Genomic DNA, 19,517 nt, shown 5'->3' on the forward strand with positions numbered 1-19,517 from the left:
GTTTCATTGATTGTGCCCACCTGTTCCTTGTTTAGTTCATTAGTAGCTGTGTGTATATATATATATATATATATATATATATATATATATATATATATATATATAGAGAGAGAGAGAGAGAGAGAGAGAGAGAGAGAGAGAGAGAGAGAGAGACATTAGTTTGAGTTGATTTTGAATGTTAAATGTGTACATATATGTAAATTTTTTTATTTATACACCTCCACTGTGCAGTTTTTATACATATAGAAATACTAAGTTACACTAAGCTAAATTGGCTTACATTTTTACATGAGTTTATGACTTCACAGTTATCTTGAATAAATATTTTAATGAACTTATTTTTGTTTTTTTTCTAATAGCCAAATGAAAGATCTAGAATGTATGCTACCTCAAGTACTTCAGCATGAAATTAGATGCCATATTCATTCATTTGTTCATTCATTTTCCTTCGGCTTATTCTCTGTTTCAGATGTCGCCACCGTGGAATGAACCGCCAACTATTCCAGCATATGTTTTATGCAGTGGATGCCCTTCCAGCCGCAACCCAGTACTGGGAAACACCCATACACACTCATTCACGCACACACACACACGCACACACACACACACACACGCACACACACACACACACACACACACACACACACACACACATACACACACACACACACAGTAGACTGTTGGGGAAACTGGAGCACCCGGAGGAAACCCATGCCAACTTTAGGATAACATGCAAATTCCACAAAGATATGCCAACTGGTTTAGCTGGGATTCAAACCAGCAACATTCTTGCTGTGAGGCGACAGTGCTACCCACTGAGCCACCGTGCCGCCAGATGCTTTATCATTTCTTTAAAAAAAGGTTTTGAGCGGGTAAATTAATATTATAAATACTTTATTTGAGTTGTTCTGGCTTGTTATATTGCTTGCTATAAATATTCCATAAAATTCCATAATTAATTTTTATGTTTTGTAAAACTGTTAAAATTTGAAATGCATTGCTTTGAATAGTGAATGTTTTAAATATAGTCTATTTAAAATCTAGCTGGGAACTTCTGTCCTAAGGGGTTCATTAGTGCCCTCCTATGGTTATACATCCACAAAGTATTGGTATTTTTGTCACAAATGGTAAATGAGTAAAAGGGTCAAACATTTTTTGTTTTCTCCTAAAACTGTAAATGCCAAAAAGCCTACCAACACATTTGATAAAAAGCACTAAATAAAATGGATTGACAATAATCCATTTGGCCAATAATATGAAAGCAAAAATTTAGTGCTGTAACAAGACATACAATTATTATTTTCAAATTAAGAAGGGATGGGGGTTTTCTTCCTTTAAGGCCAAGAAAGCATGACAGCCCATATTATTGGCACCTCCTGTAGATTTTTTAAGACTGCCGCTGCTCTTTCATGTGACTGACACTTGTGTCTGCTTCAACTGAGGGTGGCCAATGGTTTATGTGGATGATTCAACGTCTCAACCAAACCCACTAAACCCACACAAAAAGGCCATGTTATTGTTATTCTGAGCTTCAGAAAAAATGCAGTTCCCTAAAATCGGAAATTCCCTTAACGTTCCCTTAACTTCCAAACAACACAACATTCATTTTGTTTTATGACAGATGAATGACTTTTACAGTTCATCTGACATTTAAAGAACACTATTATAATTATATTGGATTTTTGTTTTGTGTTTGGCTTGTATGAATGTTGTGACAAAGCATTTAAAGACATTCAAAGAAATATTTCACTTACATTTGAACATTTTTTATGTTGTTGGCTTCCAAGTATGTTCTGACAAAACATCAATGAGTCTGGAAGAAATTACCTTTCCAAAGAACCCAAAAGACCTATTTGGGACATTAATCCTTAACTGCTTACCTTCTAATAAGCAGACTTTTTACTTTATATAAATGAAGTGACTTCATTTATTTATATATTTTTGATAGAAAGGAGTGAGGCTGAGGGAAGTCGATAGAGTCCGAAACAGTAGACCTTGGATTCAGGCTACACACCTGCACAGGTTAAACAAAACAGCCACGGAAAAGAAATCCTTTGAATTGACAAACATGACACCTGATCTATGGATCATCAGTCAGTCTGACTAAATGAGCCCTTGTAGAGACTGCTCCACCTGAAAAACGACATTTCGGTAACGTGATGCCCACTTATATAATGCCTCTCTCCAGTATGGGACTGATGCAGGACTGAAGAGGATGCTCAAATACACCTGCTCCATCATACATTAGATACAACAATACAGTTACCACTGCTGCAACAGATAGAGTAGGATAACCTGTAAAACAGCTTCATAGACTCGTCAGCTTCCGAAAGCCAAGTGGAAATCAACGCTAAAACAAGCGGATCAGGGGCATTTATGAAAGGAGAGTTTAGCCCTGTCTGATCCACTGCACCGGGAGGCAAGATGCCAGTCCAGATACCGGACGACACCGATTTCTTATCTTTTCGAGACCAATGTGAAAGTCAGGATGGTTGGGTCAGCCGTTATAATAAAGGAGGAGTGACGGTTTGGTGTCGAGACGAGGAGTGCAAAAGTGTGCAGAAACTCAAGGCAAGTGCGCTGCAATGCGGATCAATTGACTCTGACGACTAGTTTGTTTACACTCTTTACTTTCAATCCACATCGATATTACTGTCTAAAATTTGACCAATTTTCATACAATTTTGCTTCTTTGTAGTCCGTGGGTATATTTCAGTACTTGTACAGCATCTTAATCATAGTTCAACAACATATAATGCATGTTAAAATTAGTCAATGCACTGTGAGGTAACAATGACGAAATCGTTTTTGAAGAAAAACGTTAAGAAACATGAAAAAACAATGTAATAAATGTATTGTTCGTGGTTTGTTCATGCATGTAGATAAATCAACTTATGGAGCATTATTGCAATTACAATTAAAGTGTTAACCACTGCCTATATTTCTTTTTATGGTAAAATATTTTAGATCTAGCTATTCACCGTTGGAGAACTCTGCATTGTGAGGTAGCAACGCTGTTTTAACCTTTACTTCTATTTCTGTTTAGATAGTAATCCAGTAATGAATAATGTCTGTTCAATTACTCACCAGTATGTCTAATCATTTATTAAATAGCCAATTGGATTATGTGTTACCATTAAAATTCACTTATAACTTGTAGGCTATGCAAGTTTTTACTGTAAATTGAGTCGCTCTTAAATATTTATTTGTTCGATTTAAGATTTTCCATATAGTGAAAGTGTAATTGTGCTTTTTTTGTACTTTTTTCCATTTCTTTGTATAATTAAATATTTACTACAGTAACCATTATTAAATATGGGGAGTGTAGCAAAACTAATTTGTGACCACTATAGTTTAACTACAATAAATGGCTTTTGGTTGTTTAAAGTAAATTTTTGTAAGAAACTTAACATAAAAAAGACTTTTTATCTTTCTTACAGGAAAGTGAAAATAACTGGTGAAATGTTAGTAATAATGTCAATATATGTATTTAACTGTGTAATACCTTTTAAATAGGAGCTGGTAAGAAAACATACTAGTAACATTAGGAAAAGTGATTCTAGAATATATATCAACAATTATCTTTCATCATTTGTTTTTTTCCAGTGGGGTTTAAAATGTTGATGTAATGCTTTATGGTCTATACATTTTAGAAAGTTTACGTCCATTCCCTATTAATTTATAGCTTTGTCTAATAACTCATACATTATTAACATGTTTTACAGTACAAGTATAATAAAAATAGGTATACACACCACCAACGCTACTAATACAAAAAGACAGCATATAAAAACTTAAAACATAAACTACTATTTAAAGGTTTGAGATGACATTTGTTTTTAAAATTATGACTTTTATTCAGTGTGTGCTTTATTCAGATGAGTACTGTTACTGTAAACTTTAATGTCCCCTGTTGGGGAAATTTGTACTGCAGTGTAATAGATTTACACCATTTACCACACACACAAGACAAACAACACAATAATAGTACTAAAAACAGCAGCTACCTCTTCCATTAAAAATTAGCAAAGCAATAGCGCGAGAAACAAATGAAAATTTGAATCTGTTGGTTTTTGCCAAAGATACCCTATATCAAGATCCTGAGGGAAGGGTTTGAAATCAATCAAAATGAAAATGCGACATGTCAGATGTAATCTGATGAGCTTACTTTAACACCTAAATTTCATACAAATAAGATAACCCCTGCAATTTCACTCACAATACAATGCTGCAGGTATTTAAAACCTTAGACGATAAACTTAGTGATAAACTGATCAAAATGAGTCAAGCATTTAAATAACAATTCAAAGAATCACTGTTATTTGCACCAAAGTTAACTTTTTAAAAATAAATGTTTCTTGAAAAGCAATATTACAAATTACAAAAAAAAAAAAAAACAAATTACAATTTCTGAAGTAATGGCTCTTGAAAATTTAGCTGCCATCAGATACAGTTGAAGTCAGAATTATTAGCCCCCCTGAATTATTAGCCCCCCTGATTATTTTTCCCCCAATTTCTTTTTAGCAGAGAGAAGATTTCTTTAACACATTTCTGAACATAATAGTTTTAATAACTCATTTCTAATAACTAATTTATTTTGTCTTTGTCATGATGACATTAAATAATATTTGACTAGATATACTTCTATACAGCTTAAAGTGACATTTAAAGGCTTAACTAGGTTAATTAGGTTAACTAGGCAGGATAGGGTAATTAGGCAAGTTATTGTATAACGATGGTTTGTTCTGTAGACTATCATAAAAATATATAGCCTAAAGGGGCTAATAATTTTGACCTTAAAATGGTTTTTAAAATTTTTTAAACTGCTTTTGATTCTAGCCGAAATAAAACAAATAAGACTTTCTCTAGAAGAAAAAAATATTATCAGACATACTGTGAAAATTTCCTTGCTCTGTTAATCATAATTTGGGAAATATTTAAAAAAGAAAAGAAATTCAAAGGGGGTTAATAATTCTGACTTCAACTGTAATTGTATTGTAAAAAACATTAAAATGTTCTCTTTAAAAAAATGAAACTGAATGTGAACCAAAAATGAAAACATATACAATGTAGAACAGCAGTATATCAGCGTTAACGGTGCAAAAACAGCGCTACAGTATATCTTCTAAAATCTTGAACAGTAGCTTTCCTCACAGACTGGAGACCATTTCAGAGAAAATCTTAGAGAAACAAACAGAGATATGGTTATGGGCCATTTGCCCAGGGGAAACTCAGCGTATACAGTAAAGCCGGCCAGGCCTGACTGCTTCATGATCCACAGTCTCTGAGATGAAAGACTGGTCTCTCAGGGACAGACTGCACCCATGAGATGTGCTGAAAAATTAAGAGCGGAAAAAGCGTGGTAGCGACAGGCTCAGATGAGGAAACCTGAGCCCCTCCTCCTGCCTTACCAGAGTCAGGCCCTTTTTTCGGTCTTTTTAAGTTAAAGCACTTTTGTTGACCTCTATGCCAATGACTTAAAGCTGTTTGCATGAGGGCCATTTTTTGGCCAGGTGAGAAGAAGCTATTTAGACCCGTTACAGCTGCAAAAACGAGGGAGGCGATGACAGACCTTCTTTAATAATTCACGCAGCTCGCCGGGGCACTGATGCGTTCTTTTCATGAATAATTGAGCTTCGTAGGCTTTGACGACATTCCATTCATACAGACTAAATAAAACTTGTTCCAAGCAGCCCGATGGAAATGAGGAGGGACTGATCAAGCTGGGGTTGAAGGGGGTTGGGAATAAATTATTAAATGACGCCAGGGTAGAGTTGATTGAGTTACACGGTTACTGGCGACTCGGAGCCATACAATATCTGATCACATTGCATTTGATGTATTCATGCTTACCTGACCCTCCTCCCAACTCAGGCAGAGTTAAAGGATAAGGTAGCTACCTTATGCATGGAAAAAAACAACAAAACGCCGGTTTCACTCGACACATGAGCTTGTAGGCCAGCGTGTTTAAATTTGAAGCTGCACTGTATCTCTAACTCTACCGAAGATCCTATTATTCACGCTGTTTGCTGTGTCAACTTTTACTCTTTGTGACCTGACATGGCTGAGTCACACAGAAAGCAATGCTTTTAAAGATAAGCAAACGAATAGATCTGTGTATAAATGGGAGCTGGCCTTTGTCAGCACAATGTCAGCACTTCATCACGGTTAAACTACAGGAGATTTTTCTCCGCTGAGCACAGTTTGAATTCAGCTGTAATGGAAAAGTTCTTTTCATTTGAATGAGTTCGTGTCTGTCTTTTTTCCTAGATGAGAATCGTGTGCAAGGACGTGACAGCGGAGACTCTCTACGACGTCTTGCATGACACAAGCTACCGGAAAAAATGGGACACCAACATGATTGACACTTTCGATATTGGAAGGCTGACAGTTAATGCAGATGTAGGATATTATTCCTGTGAGTCATTCCTTTGTCTCCTTGTCTGAAATGAGCTGTTATTTCCACCTTGATCCTGGAACAGCACACCAGTACACTTTTTAAGCATTTTCAAGCCAATATTTGTGCTCAGGTTGAAAATCATTCGAGTGCTTATGGTTGAAGGACTCTAATGCGGTGCTCTACTATATACTCTGCATTGGTATCAGCAATAATTTATGATGTGACATGGATAAAAATAATTCAAAATGACATTACAAGAGAAATCATGTACAAATACATTAGTGTAGAAATACATTCATAAACAAATACATTCAAAAACCACCTTTGCTGCTTGTTCAAGCTACTTATTATAAATGAGTTCAAAAATTGCTACATTTTTTGGCGACAACTTAATTGTTTTGTGTTCAATCCACTTAAATTTGGAAACAAATTTGAAAACAATTAAGTGAACTTAATTGATTTGTTTTGTGAAACATAAAGGAATTGTGTGGAATATCAAATACTTTCAATTTTTAAATAATATTTTTAGTACATTTTTTTCTGTCTTTGCCATGATGACAGTACTTAATATTTAACTAGTTATTTTGCAAGATACTATTCAGCTTAAAGTGTAAGACTTTACAATAACAGTACATGGATAATGATGGATTAATATATATAATCTATACATTGCTTTATAATGGACTAATGACGAGTTAATGCACACACTAATTATGAACTAACTTTAACTACAACATGAGTCACATGAGTTCATGTGTGAACTGCTACTTTAATTACTTGTTAGTACATGATTGTTTGTTATGTATAATAATCTGTTATCTGTTCATGTATAATTATATCATGACTTTACTTGAAGGGTCACATCATCATTAACCCATTCTTAACTACTCAAAAATCCCTTATGCATGTCCGTCTAGTGTGTTTACACTGAATAACAATAGAAAAGTGTTCTGTCAACATCAACAGTTTAAACACAGGAGTTCATGAGTACATTAACAGCTCATGAGTTCAGGTTGGTTACATTTAGCTTAAACTTAAATGTTAATTAATACCAAAGCCCCATTAAGACAAGTCATTTCACTCTGCGAAATGCCTTCTTTGAAATGCATTCTGTCTGAATGGGGAAACATCATATTCTCCAAAACTACTTGCCGAGCTTATGATTGAATTTCATTTTAGGAATCACCAATAAAACTCAACAACTACTGTCTCTTTAGTTTCATTTCTAAATATCCAAATTACACAAAATCTGCTGAAACTCATGTCTGGTCTGAGCCCCTCCCCCAGAGTGTTGTCAGTCTATAGCAATCGATGATTGGCTCTTGTACTAGAAGGCGGGCCTTATTCGCCATATAGCGATCGACAATTGGCTCCTGTACTAGAAGGCAGGGTTTATTTGCCATATTTACCGTTACAGTTTTCTCCATTTAAAACAATACAAGTGACATGTCTGTGTGTTCTATAGTCTTTGTTAATACATTAATTGACAACATGTACTAACAAGTAATTAAGGTAGCGTTATTCACACATGAACTCTTGTGACTCATGTTTAGTTAGAGTTAGTTCATGATTATTGCGTGCATTAACTCATCATTAGTTCATAATAAAGTAATGTTTAGTTTACATATTAATCCATCATTATTCATGTACTGTTATTGTCAAGTGTTACCGGCCTAATTAGGCTAATTAGTCTAACTGGGCAATTTAGGTTAAGTCACTGGACAACAGTAGTTTGTTCTGTAGCCAGTTGAGAAAAAAAATCTTAAGGAATAATAATACTGACCCTAAAAAATATTTTAAAACTACAAGCAAAATATACTATATGATAGGAATACTGTGAAATGTCCCCGCTCTGTTAAATATCTCATGTCAAATATTTGAAAAGCAATTAAAATTTCACAGGAGGGCTAATAAATTTATATATTTTGCATTCAACAGTAAACATTTTTTGAGAAATTTGATTACAGACATAAAGCTCTTTTACACCAAATGCTATAACCATAAGCATAGAAATATTATTTCAATGTGAAAAAATAAATAGCCACACTATATAGTGACACAGATGAACTACACTGATTGTTGGAACTCATTTTCAAAACAACTTAATTTTAAGAGTATGAATGATAAAAAAATGGAAAGCCAATCAGAATGCATCCTACTTTGGAAAAGCACAAGCATTTAACACCAACTATCATAGGCCGCTTTATTTCTAAAACAATCAGCGGATAAAACTTGACGGTCATTTCGAAATTTCTAATGGTACTGTTTCACAAAGCAATGTCTATGAAACTATTAATATTAAATCATCAACTATGATGCATGTCTCTGTCCCCTGCACTGAAAGCCCTAATAAGTTGACTGAGCTAAATTAATTGAGTAAACTCGTTGCCTCAATTTAATTGAGTAATGGAGTCTCCCAAAACGTGCATATTTAAGTTTATTTAACTTGCCGGTTTTGTAGACTATACTTAAATTGTTCAGTTCACCAAACTTAGTACTTAAGTAGATTATACTAATTTAACTATAGTCTACAAAACCGGCAAGTTAAATAAACTTAATTATGCAAGTTTTGGGAGACCATCACTCAATTAAATTGAGGCAACGAGTTTACTCAATTAATTTATTTCAGTCAACTTATTAGGTTTTCAGTGTGTAATAATATACTATGAAAAAATGTTTGAATAAATTTTAAACAAAAAATAAGTAGCCATTTATTCACATTATGATGAATAGTTATATCTGAAGCCTTTTGTTTTCTGATTTTAAAACAAAACCTTGCACTTAAAAGGTTGCACATATTAGAATTTTACAGTCAAGACTACATTTGTGAAATGACCTATTTTTTTTCAAAGGATTAATTATGATTTTGAGCTCACTACACTTGAAATCTTAAGTTTATGCATTTTCATGGTACATAAGTTAAATCAACTCATATTTTTAAGTGATAGGACCAAAATGCTAAATTTTAAGTTATGTTCAGTCAACTTTACTTAATTGTTTAAGTAAAGACAACAGTAGGGTTTACAGTGTGATATCATCATAACAAATACCATTTAGTGTCTCTAATACTTGTTTGGCATCAATAATTTGCCTTCTTTTATCAACTAAAGTCTCTAAAACTGACTGCCAAATAACATGATTTTAGTGAGTCAGGGATAGGGGGATATTTAATTCAATATTTGTTATGTACACATGGCAGTTTTTTAATGCAAATAGCTAATAATTTATTAATCAGTGATGCAAGTTTGTCTTGTTATATTTCCATGCTTTAAACCACATCTTTGTTTACTGTCTCAGGGAAATGTCCAACTCCACTGAAGAACAGAGACTTTGTCACCATGCGGTCATGGCTTCCTCTTGGAAATGACTATCTGATAATCAACTACTCTGTCAAACACCCGGTATGTCTGTGTTTGGTCCAGATTGTTAGGTCTGTAGAAGTTCTGACTGTATTAGTCATTTTGGCAGAGCTCATAATATAGTCCCAGCACAGTGTGTCAGTCGGTATGTAGGTCAGCCTTCCAGGTCTTGAGTCTCTTGAAACAGAAGAGGACAGATCGGTGGCAAAAGTCTGACAGGGGTATCAAATACACCGTCGGGTGATCCAATCCCCATGTTGTAATGAATAATGATTTGTCTAACGTCAACGGGCTTGTGTCTTTTCTTTATTTTCTCCATGGAAAATCTGACACAAGATGTTGATTGCTTAATTTAATGTGTACAAATCTTCAATATACCAATCAGTCCTAGTTAGATATTTAATCGTCCTGGTCGTCATCCGTGGATGTGTGGTGTATCTGCTCAACAGGGTAAAAAAAACATATCTGTAATGAACAGTTTTCGTATTTCGTATGATTGACAGGAATTTCCCATTTATTTACAGAAATAAATTGGATTATAAGATATTGATCTCTGCTCTATTGACTTTTAATGTTGAAAATTTAACTCTAAGAAATAATATTTACAGAAATTAGTCTGTAAAATGACAGAAAAACTGCTGGCAGTTTATAACCAGATTTTTGTACCGTAATTTACAATACAAACACAGAAAATATATCACTTCAAACTATTAAACATATAAAAAATGTCAGTTTTTCAACATCTAAAGGTTTTGGAGGAAAGATCAAGGTCCCATAATGCAATTCAAAGCATAAATAAATGAAAACAAAAACAAAAACCTAACATGAATGACGAAATATGGAATACTGCTAATTTATGAATGTTTTTACAGTGTATACTCTCTGAATTTGTTACATTTATTGTAATCCATAATCTCTATTGCCAATTAGTGATTTTGTGCTATTCGTTAATGTCCGTATTGCTTTATTGACTACTTTCTGCCATTTATCAGAACTTGAGTGTGATAGAAAATGTGAAATAGATTTTATACAGCAACTCGACAAAGTTAAGTGAATTTTGAGACATTGTAAGTTTTCTCAGTTTTACCCACTAAAATAGTTTGAAACAAAGTCAATGCATTAAATTTATGCATGTCAGTACAACACAGCAACATTTTGTTCCTTTAATCATCTTTAATCATTGATTCATAAAAGATGGTGCTGCACTAAAATTGCACCCATCTCTACTGTATAGTCTGTGAAATACAGTTTGTGAGAAAAAAAGTGTCTTAAATATTAAAAGATGGAAAAAAAATCCATGCTGTGCCAAACCTTTCCTCAAAAGTGAAGCGCAAACATTTCAGTCGCCCCCTAGTGGCTGGCTGCAGTCCCACTTTCTCTATTTAAATGAATTGGGTGTGATTAAGGGTAGGTGATAAAATGTTAAAATGATTATATCAATATATTCTTTTCAGTTCTAAAACTACAATATGTTTAATAAATGTTCACTATAACATTTATGTTTTTCATTAGTTTATATTCGTTTCGTCACACAGATTATTTATCTGTTCGTGAGAATTGCGGATAGGTCTCAAATCAGTCGAGGGACCATTGTTTCGTTTGTATTTATACTTAATGTATTCTGTTGAATAACGTTATCATAGAACCCACAAACAACATAATGTTTTTTCCAGTGATTGTGATGATAAAAATGAATGATGATTTTACGGTTAACAAGTTTAATTGTAAATCAGAATATTTATACACAATTTGAACAAGTGTTATTGTTATACTGAACAGAAATGTACATTTGATTCATGTCCTCCAAATCAGGGTATAAGAAATAATACAAGTAACACATTTAAAAGTTTAATAAATATTTATTATAAATATTCTACATCAGGTTTGTAAAATGCTCATGTGGCTGACATGTCTGTCATGTTAAGAGCAGTTTAAATGAACAATAAATGACAAATGGTTTCTTTAATGTTCACCCCAGAGCAAAAATCTGCCATTAAACTTCACAATTATTGTTGCTCACTTACAAAACTTAATTATGATTTTGTTTTTGTTTTTATGAATTTTTAATTAGAAAGTAGAAACTATATTTTTATTTAAATAGAAACTAAAAAAATTCTAAAAAATCTGCTTTTTTTATTTACATAACGCATAGCTAATGTTTTGATCTGACAGGCCTACACTAAGTTTCATCCCTAATAAGCAAATTACTGTTTAAAAATCGTTTCCTCAAATTATTGAGATATCTCTAGTCAATATTGCATACCTCTCCTCAAACATATTTCATGTCTGTGTATTTATTAAATTAAATTAAATTAAATTAAATTCAATTCAATTCAATTCAATTCAATTCAATTCAATTCAATTCAATTCAATTCAATTCAATTCAATTCAATTCATGTATGCTTTGGGTTTTACACAATTTCAAAACTGGTTAGTTAAATAATGGTCACGCTTGTTTGTGTAAATGATCAAATCTTACAATAAGCTCTAATCTTTAAATAAGCTCATGAAACTAAGCTCTCGCTGTTGCTATTTTTCAGGAATACCCACCAAAGAAGGATTATGTCAGAGCTGTGTCGTTACTCACTGGATACTTGATCCAATCCAATGGAGCAAACTGCTGTACTCTTTACTATTTAACACAAGTGGACCCACGAGGTGAACTTTCCTAATTTTATTCAGAGCAAATATAAAACTAAAGTAAATAAAGGTTAGGCTTCGAAATGTTAGTCCATTGGGCTCAGAACATCAGAGGGTCTTCTTTGAAAGTGGAAAAGTACACTGTGAATATACGTGTTTACATGACACTTACACTGTTTACAGTTTCAGAGCTGTTGCTGTTTATACAAGAACTCTATGGCAAGCCATTTTTACATTTATTCTATAAAACATGCATTTTTAGGTTACCGGTACTTGTTTTTTAAGACACTAGAATATTTTTCATCAACTACTACTAGTACTTATTCATTATCTAAAAGAGCTTATTCTTTAGTATTTATTCTTTGCCACCTTTTAAAATACAATAGTACCTATTCATTATATACAAGCATTTACATATTAGGTACATATTAGGTTCTTATTAATACATAGCTTGTTTACTAGCAATATCTCTTATTAGGTACTAGTAATAATTTTAGTTATTATATTTGAACTGTATCTATTTTGACTAGTCATAACATAAGAGTACAAGACAAGACATGAGAAGTAAGATACATTTTCTAATTTTTTCTACATTTACTAATAATTACATAAGATAATAGTGTCTAATGGGCAGCACGGTGGCTCAGTGGTTAACACTGTCACCTCACAGTAAGAAGGTTGCTAGTTCGAGTCCCGGCTGGGCCAGTTGGCATTTTTGTGTGGCGTTTGCATGTTCTCCCCGTGTTGGCGTGGGAGTTCCGGTTTCAAAGACATGCTATAAGTGAATTGAATTGGGTAAGCTAAGTTTTCCATAGTTTATGAGTATGTGTGTGTGAATGAATGTGAGAGCGTATGGGTGTTTCCCAGTACTGGGTTGCAGCTGGAAGGGCATCCGCTGCGTAAAACATATAGTTGGAGGTTCATTCTGTTATGGTGACATCTGAAATAGAGACTAAGCTGAAGGAAAATTCATGAATGAATGAATGAATGAATGAATAGTGTCTAATGAATAATTACTAGTGCCTATAAAAAATAACTACTAGCATCTAACGAATATATATATTTATGTATGAATACCTCTATCAGAAAGTACTAGTATCTATCAGATAAGATGAGTAAATACTATTATCTATTACATAAAAACTAGGCTCTATTACATTGCTTTAAACTTTCATTAATCCATAAATACAGCATGTAGAGCTTTGGGTCAGACAGTTCTCTGAAGAAAACATTATGCTACATTCATTTTTACATTTTTTTAAAGGTACATGAAGGTCATACAATGTGTTGTTTATTGCAGATCTCCTCTATTTAAAAAAAAAAGAAGAACCCTTGCAAGTTCTGAAAGAGATCAAACCTCAGCCTAGTCAGAAAAAGTAGCACAATAGTAACTCAAAAGTAACGTAATGCATTACTGACCATAAAAAGTAACCAGTAACGCAACTAGTTACGTTTTTGTGGAGTAACCCAATACTGTAAGGCATTACTTTCGAAAGTAACTTTCCCCAACACTGCACACAGTTAAGAAGAAATACATGGATTTAATTCAACAAAGTTGTTGAATTTAAAGTATTGTGTTAAAGTACAACTATCTAATAAATAAGTACTAGTACTTAATGAGAAATATACTAGCAGATTATCTAAAGAAAAAGTACTAATAGCATAAAAATAGATACTATTGTTTTATAGACTAAATGTTAAACGGCTTGCCATAATAACAGTACATCAGAGCAGTTTGGTTTCATCATGATGTTTTTTTTTTTAATGTGATTAGATTGAAAGTCTGTTTCGTGGTGTAATAATTACATAACATGTTGAGGATGGTCTCCTTTTTTCTTCTGCGTTTGTGTACGATGTGGTGCTGTTGCGAGTGAAGAGCCAGGAAGCCTTTGAAACTGCTGCTTTACACATATTTTATGAATTTGCTGATGTCATCTTTTCCGTGCTGCTCGAAGCGATGGCTTTGATTATTAATGTCGTCCGTTGCTGTGATGCACCAGCTGTTTGTGACCTGTGGGACAGACACTTACAGTCAGTTTATTACAGCAGACGCCAACGACACAGAGACAAAATTACAGTGTCTATCAGAGGGGTTTGTAGAAAACAAAAGTATTATTTTGTAAAATTGCAGAGATTTCCAGGAGTATACACTTTTTAGAATTACATTATATTCTCTTTATTCCTGACATTAGGTCCAATAGTCCAAAAAACTATCCAAACCACACTTTATACATTGAAAGAGACAGTTATGCCAATATTTCTTCAAAGGTGACTGATAACGCACCTCAGTAAGCCAAGGGTTTATCAACAACATTAAAATGCTATTCTGAGACTTTGTCCTAGACAACATTAGTGTCAATAAGGCTTATAGTAAATAATGCATTAACCATCGGGACCTGATTTGTAGTGCTACTGAGTACACATTTAACAGTGGAGTATCTTATTTTAAAACTTCTTCTTTGCTTTTTCTTTTAGGGTCTTTACCCAAGTGGGTAGTGAACAGGGTCTCACAGTTTGTGGCACCAAAGGTAAGAACCATTTACTGGAAAGATTTATTCTTAACCTTTGATTTTTATATATATTTGCATGAGAATGACACACTAAAAAATGAAAAAGAAGTGTAAACTGTTATTGGGAAATATTATTGGAGACATTCATTCATATTCCTTCAGCTTAGTCTCTTTATTCATCAGGGGTCACCACAGTGTAAAGAACCACCAACTTATTCAGCATATATTTTACACAGCAGATGCCCTTCCAGCTGTAACCCAGTACTGGGAAACACCCATACACACTAATTCACACACATACACTATGGCAAATGTAGCTTATTTAATTTACTTGTAGCGTATGTCTGTGGGCTGTGGGGGAAACTGGAGCACCCGGAGGAAACCCACACGAACACAGGGAGAACATGCAAACTCCAAACAGACATGACAACTGACTCAGCCCGAACTCAAACCAGCGGCCTTCTTGCTGTGAGGCAACAGTGCTAACCACTGAGCCACCAACACGGTTGCAGACAAGTTACATAAAATATTGTAAAATATTAAAACAGCTTTTGTAAATTGTGTTATAAAAATGACATTTTTACATGTATTTTGGAACATAATTATATTTTTTTCTTTAATCTAAATATATAAAATAACTGACAAAATCTTAGTGCAACTTATTCAGCATGCTCTAAAACAGTGTTTCCCAACCCTGTTCCTGAAGGCACACCAACAGTACAGGTTTTCAACCTCTTCCTAATCAAACACACCTGAATCAATTCATCAGGACATTAGAAGAGACTCCAAAACCTGAATGAGTCAGATAAAGGAGACATCCAAAATATGTACTGTTGGTGTCCCTCCAGGAACAGGGTTGGGAAACACGGCTCTAAAAAGTAGAATATAATTATTGTAAAATATTATTGTACGTTTTATATAAAATATGTAAAAAATATATCAGTTTTGAGTATGGTATTATTTAAATTTATATTTTAATATACTTTAAAAATGTAACTAATTACAGCTTTGCTGTCAGTAAAACTCAACCTTACACATTTCAGTTTTCCTCTGCTGCCATCTGCTGGTTACAAATTAGCAATTTTTTTATGTGTAAATGCTGCAATCTATTCTGAATGTCTCTTTTACTCCCTCTCTTTACAGAGAGAGATAAAGGGTCAAAGGGACCAAACATTATTCATTAAAAAACATTTCTGTAACATCTCAATTTAAAAGCAAAAATTCACAGAAATTTTTGTATTCTATCATCTTTTGTTATTTTTTTTACTCATCATAGCCTTCACTTCTTCCAAACATGCTTAACTTTCTTTCTCTTGTTGAACACAAAAGAGGATCTTCTGGAAAATATTGGAAACTCTTAGCCATTAATTTCCATAATTTACTTTCCTACCATGGATATCTATAGTTCACCATAACAAAAAGAATATTTACTCAGAGATTTACTCTCCCTCCAGTGGTTCTAAATATTTATGACTTTCTTTATTTTGCGGAACAAAAAGGAAATATTTTGAAGAATGCTGAAAAGCTTTAAACATTGACTTCCACAGTAGGAAAACAAATACTGAGGATCTTAGTGGTTACCACTTTACAGATTTCTTCACAATATCTTCTTTCGTGTTGAACAGAAGAAAAAACAGGTTTGGAACAAGTGAAGGATGAAAAAATGATTAAGAGAAATTTTGGTGAACTGTCCCTTTAAGCATGTGAAATGACACTTCATTATTCCCATAATTGCTCTCACTCTGAAGTTCCCTTTGTAGGCCAATTTATCCCATTTGGAACGCACCAATAGACACATGATGTAATGTCAAAAAATGCTAATGGTCCGAATCGATCGATCTTTCTCTGCACATGCAGGCAATGAAAAAGATTTACAAGGCCTGTCTGAAGTATCCAGAGTGGAAACGAAAACATGAACCGAATCTGAAGCCGTGGAGGTTCCCGGAGCAGAACACACTGCCCTGCATCAACGTGGCGGATCTGACGGTGCAGAGAGCAGATTCACTGGAGAACATTGACGAGAGCGGCGTCAGCGAGGAGAAAGCCCAGCACCACAGCGATGATGACGAGACCTAAAACTGCTCTCTCACATCCGTCCTGGAGATCAGGCACAGAACAAACTAACATTATAGTGTTTTGCAGAGATTTCAAGACCTCCATACACTCAACACAGTTCGGTTGACAGCTGTTGTAGTCATCTTTTATTGTGTAAACATTCAAAGTTAACAGATCGTCTTACAGATTTTTATTAAAGGATTAGTTCACCCCAAAAAATTAAATTGTAATTAATTACGCAGCCTTGTGTTATTTCAATCCCCCGAGACTTTCTTTTATGTTTGGGAGACAAAATTAAGATATTTTAGATGAAATCCAAGAGCTCTCTCATCCTCCATAGACAGCAACAATCCCGAGCCCTCTCATCCTCCATAGACAGCAACAATCACGAGCCCTCTCATCCTCCATAGACAGCAACAATCACAAGACGTTCAAAGTTGAGAAAACGACAGAAAAACAATTCCATGTAACTTCAGTGGTTCAACAGTAATTATCAACCCAGGCTCATTCTGAAAACGTAGTCCCATGGACGTTTCTGGAGACCACGAATTATGTAGCAGTTCCCTTTCGCGCTTGCCGACTGACCGCTTACCTCCGTGTGGAGGGCTTTCCCGCCGCAACCGAAAATGTAGTTCCGCGGATGTTTCTGGAGACCGCGAATTGTGTAGCCGGAAGTACTTACGGCTGCATTTCGTAGTCCCAAAAACAGTTAAAAACACTGTAAAGGTTTTCCTCATCAGGTCATCAGAGTACTATGAGCAATAAGAATTGTATTGCTCACAGTAAACAGGCACCAGGACCCGATTTAGCTGGAAACAGTACATAGAAGTTGTTTTTACGTTCTTTGCCCCCACACATGTGGAGCTTTAAATGTGATTACAGTAGAACCACCATGAAATGATTTGACAATGTTTTTGGTTTCTTTCCAAAACCCTTGTTTTCATTAATGCGAGAGATTTTGGATTTAAACTAAAAAAATCTTAATTTGTGTTCCAAAGAGGAATGAAGGTCTCAGGGGATTATAGAACAACATGAATGTGAGTAATTAATAACAGAATTTTTGGGTGAACTAACCCTTTAGGGTGAGACACTGCAGGCAAAACACTTTCTTCATGCATTTATAAAATAATAATAATATATATTGTCACACTTTATCAATTTGCATCTGTTGATTTCAATTACATTACACATTTTAGAGCCCATTTTTTGAAAGTGACTAGCTCTTACAAACATAAAACTTCACAGTTTTATATAATTCGGTATTTTGAAGAATATTAGAGAGGGATATGTTCATACATTTTCTTCTACAAAAAAAGTTGTTAAGTTTTATTTTTTACATTTTTATTTTCTTCATGTTTGTGGTAGTTTTAGTATTATGGAATAATCCCCTCTGTAAAAAAATTTGACGCTAATTACATACTGGCTTATTACCTGCATATTATTAAGACATTGGCTATGTATTATAAATTATAAAGTATGATCTTATTCTACATTTGTAATCCTGCCTAATACCTAAACCCAACTATTATATCTTACTATTAATAAGCAGCAAATTAGTACTTTATTGAACTAAAAGTCTTAGGTAATGGTTTGTTAATAGCGAGAATTGTACTTGTAGTAAAATGTGACATTCTGAACCTTATCCTGAGATTGTTTTATGCTAGAATTGTACTGTATGCAAACTAGCACATATGTAATGAAATAAGGCATTCTTTGCATATTCGATTATAACATTTTAGAAAACTTGTAATTAAAAATGGGTAGTACTTTACTTTGATGGTCCAATTGAGTATTAGTAGACTGTCTGCTTAATTTCTGCTGATACTGCTCCTTCAACAGACTATAAGAAACTTTGCAAGTACATGTCAACTTACACTAACCCAAAACCCAACCTAAACCCTAACCACAACCTAGTCTACTTATAATCTAATGAGAATTAGTTGGCATGTAGATGCAATTTAACTTCAACAAATGGACCATCAAAATAAAGCGTGACCAAAAAATGTTTGCAATTCTTCTTTAATGTGCTCAATCAAGCACATTAAAGGGGAAGTATAGATGGTGACAAATAGTTATTTGGACCCTATTCGACTGCAGTGTCTTACCTTAAATATTCTGTAAGTGTAATAACTTTAGTACTCAACATTTTCAAATCCCAGTGCAAATGTATGTACCCCCGAAACTGCAAAATTACTCCTGTGTCAGGCAGTTATAGTAAATAACAGGTAAAACACACCTTTCTGCCCTGTAGTCTGAGGTAAGGGTTTCCTGATTGAGATTACTTATAACAGTGTTTCTCAACCACGTTCCTGGGAGACCACCAACACTGCATGTTTTGGACGTCTCCTTTGTCTGTCCCACCCATTACAGGTCTTTCAGTCTCTGCTAATGAGCTGTTGATCTGAATCAGGTGTGTTTGTTTAAGGAGACATGAAAAATATGCAGAGCTGGTGGTCCGTGGTTGACCAGGTACAAGGTTAAGAAACACTGGCTTATAGCAAGAACTTGCACCAATCTTTTTCCTTCAGGAGATTTAGTCTGTATTTCACTGCC

At 34.2% G+C, this 19,517-nt stretch overlaps 1 protein-coding gene across 1 annotated transcript; it reads left to right on the plus strand.

Moving 5' to 3' along the window:
• The first annotated feature begins 2,209 nt into the window (after positions 1-2,209).
• On the plus strand, positions 2,210-18,247 carry stard15 (StAR-related lipid transfer (START) domain containing 15). The gene is made up of 6 exons (XM_056472253.1): positions 2,210-2,571; positions 6,271-6,418; positions 9,698-9,801; positions 12,300-12,417; positions 14,875-14,927; positions 16,767-18,247. The coding sequence occupies exons 1-6, from the start codon at positions 2,425-2,427 to the stop codon at positions 16,983-16,985; spliced, it is 789 nt and encodes a 262-aa protein (XP_056328228.1). The 5' UTR covers positions 2,210-2,424; the 3' UTR covers positions 16,986-18,247.
• Positions 18,248-19,517: the final 1,270 nt, after the last annotated feature.

The sequence above is a fragment of the Danio aesculapii genome, chromosome 14 (genome assembly GCF_903798145.1).
Source record: "Danio aesculapii chromosome 14, fDanAes4.1, whole genome shotgun sequence".
In the NCBI taxonomy this organism is placed as follows: domain Eukaryota; kingdom Metazoa; phylum Chordata; class Actinopteri; order Cypriniformes; family Danionidae; genus Danio; species Danio aesculapii.

Coding starts and splice junctions, on each gene's coding strand:
- stard15 (XM_056472253.1), top strand. CDS start 2,425: ATGCCAGTCCAGATACCGGACGACACCGATTTCTTATCTTTTCGAGAC. Junction 2,572..6,270: donor AAAGTGTGCAGAAACTCAAG/GCAAGTGCGCTG, acceptor CTTTTTTCCTAG/ATGAGAATCGTGTGCAAGGA. Junction 12,418..14,874: donor AACACAAGTGGACCCACGAG/GTGAACTTTCCT, acceptor TTTTTCTTTTAG/GGTCTTTACCCAAGTGGGTA.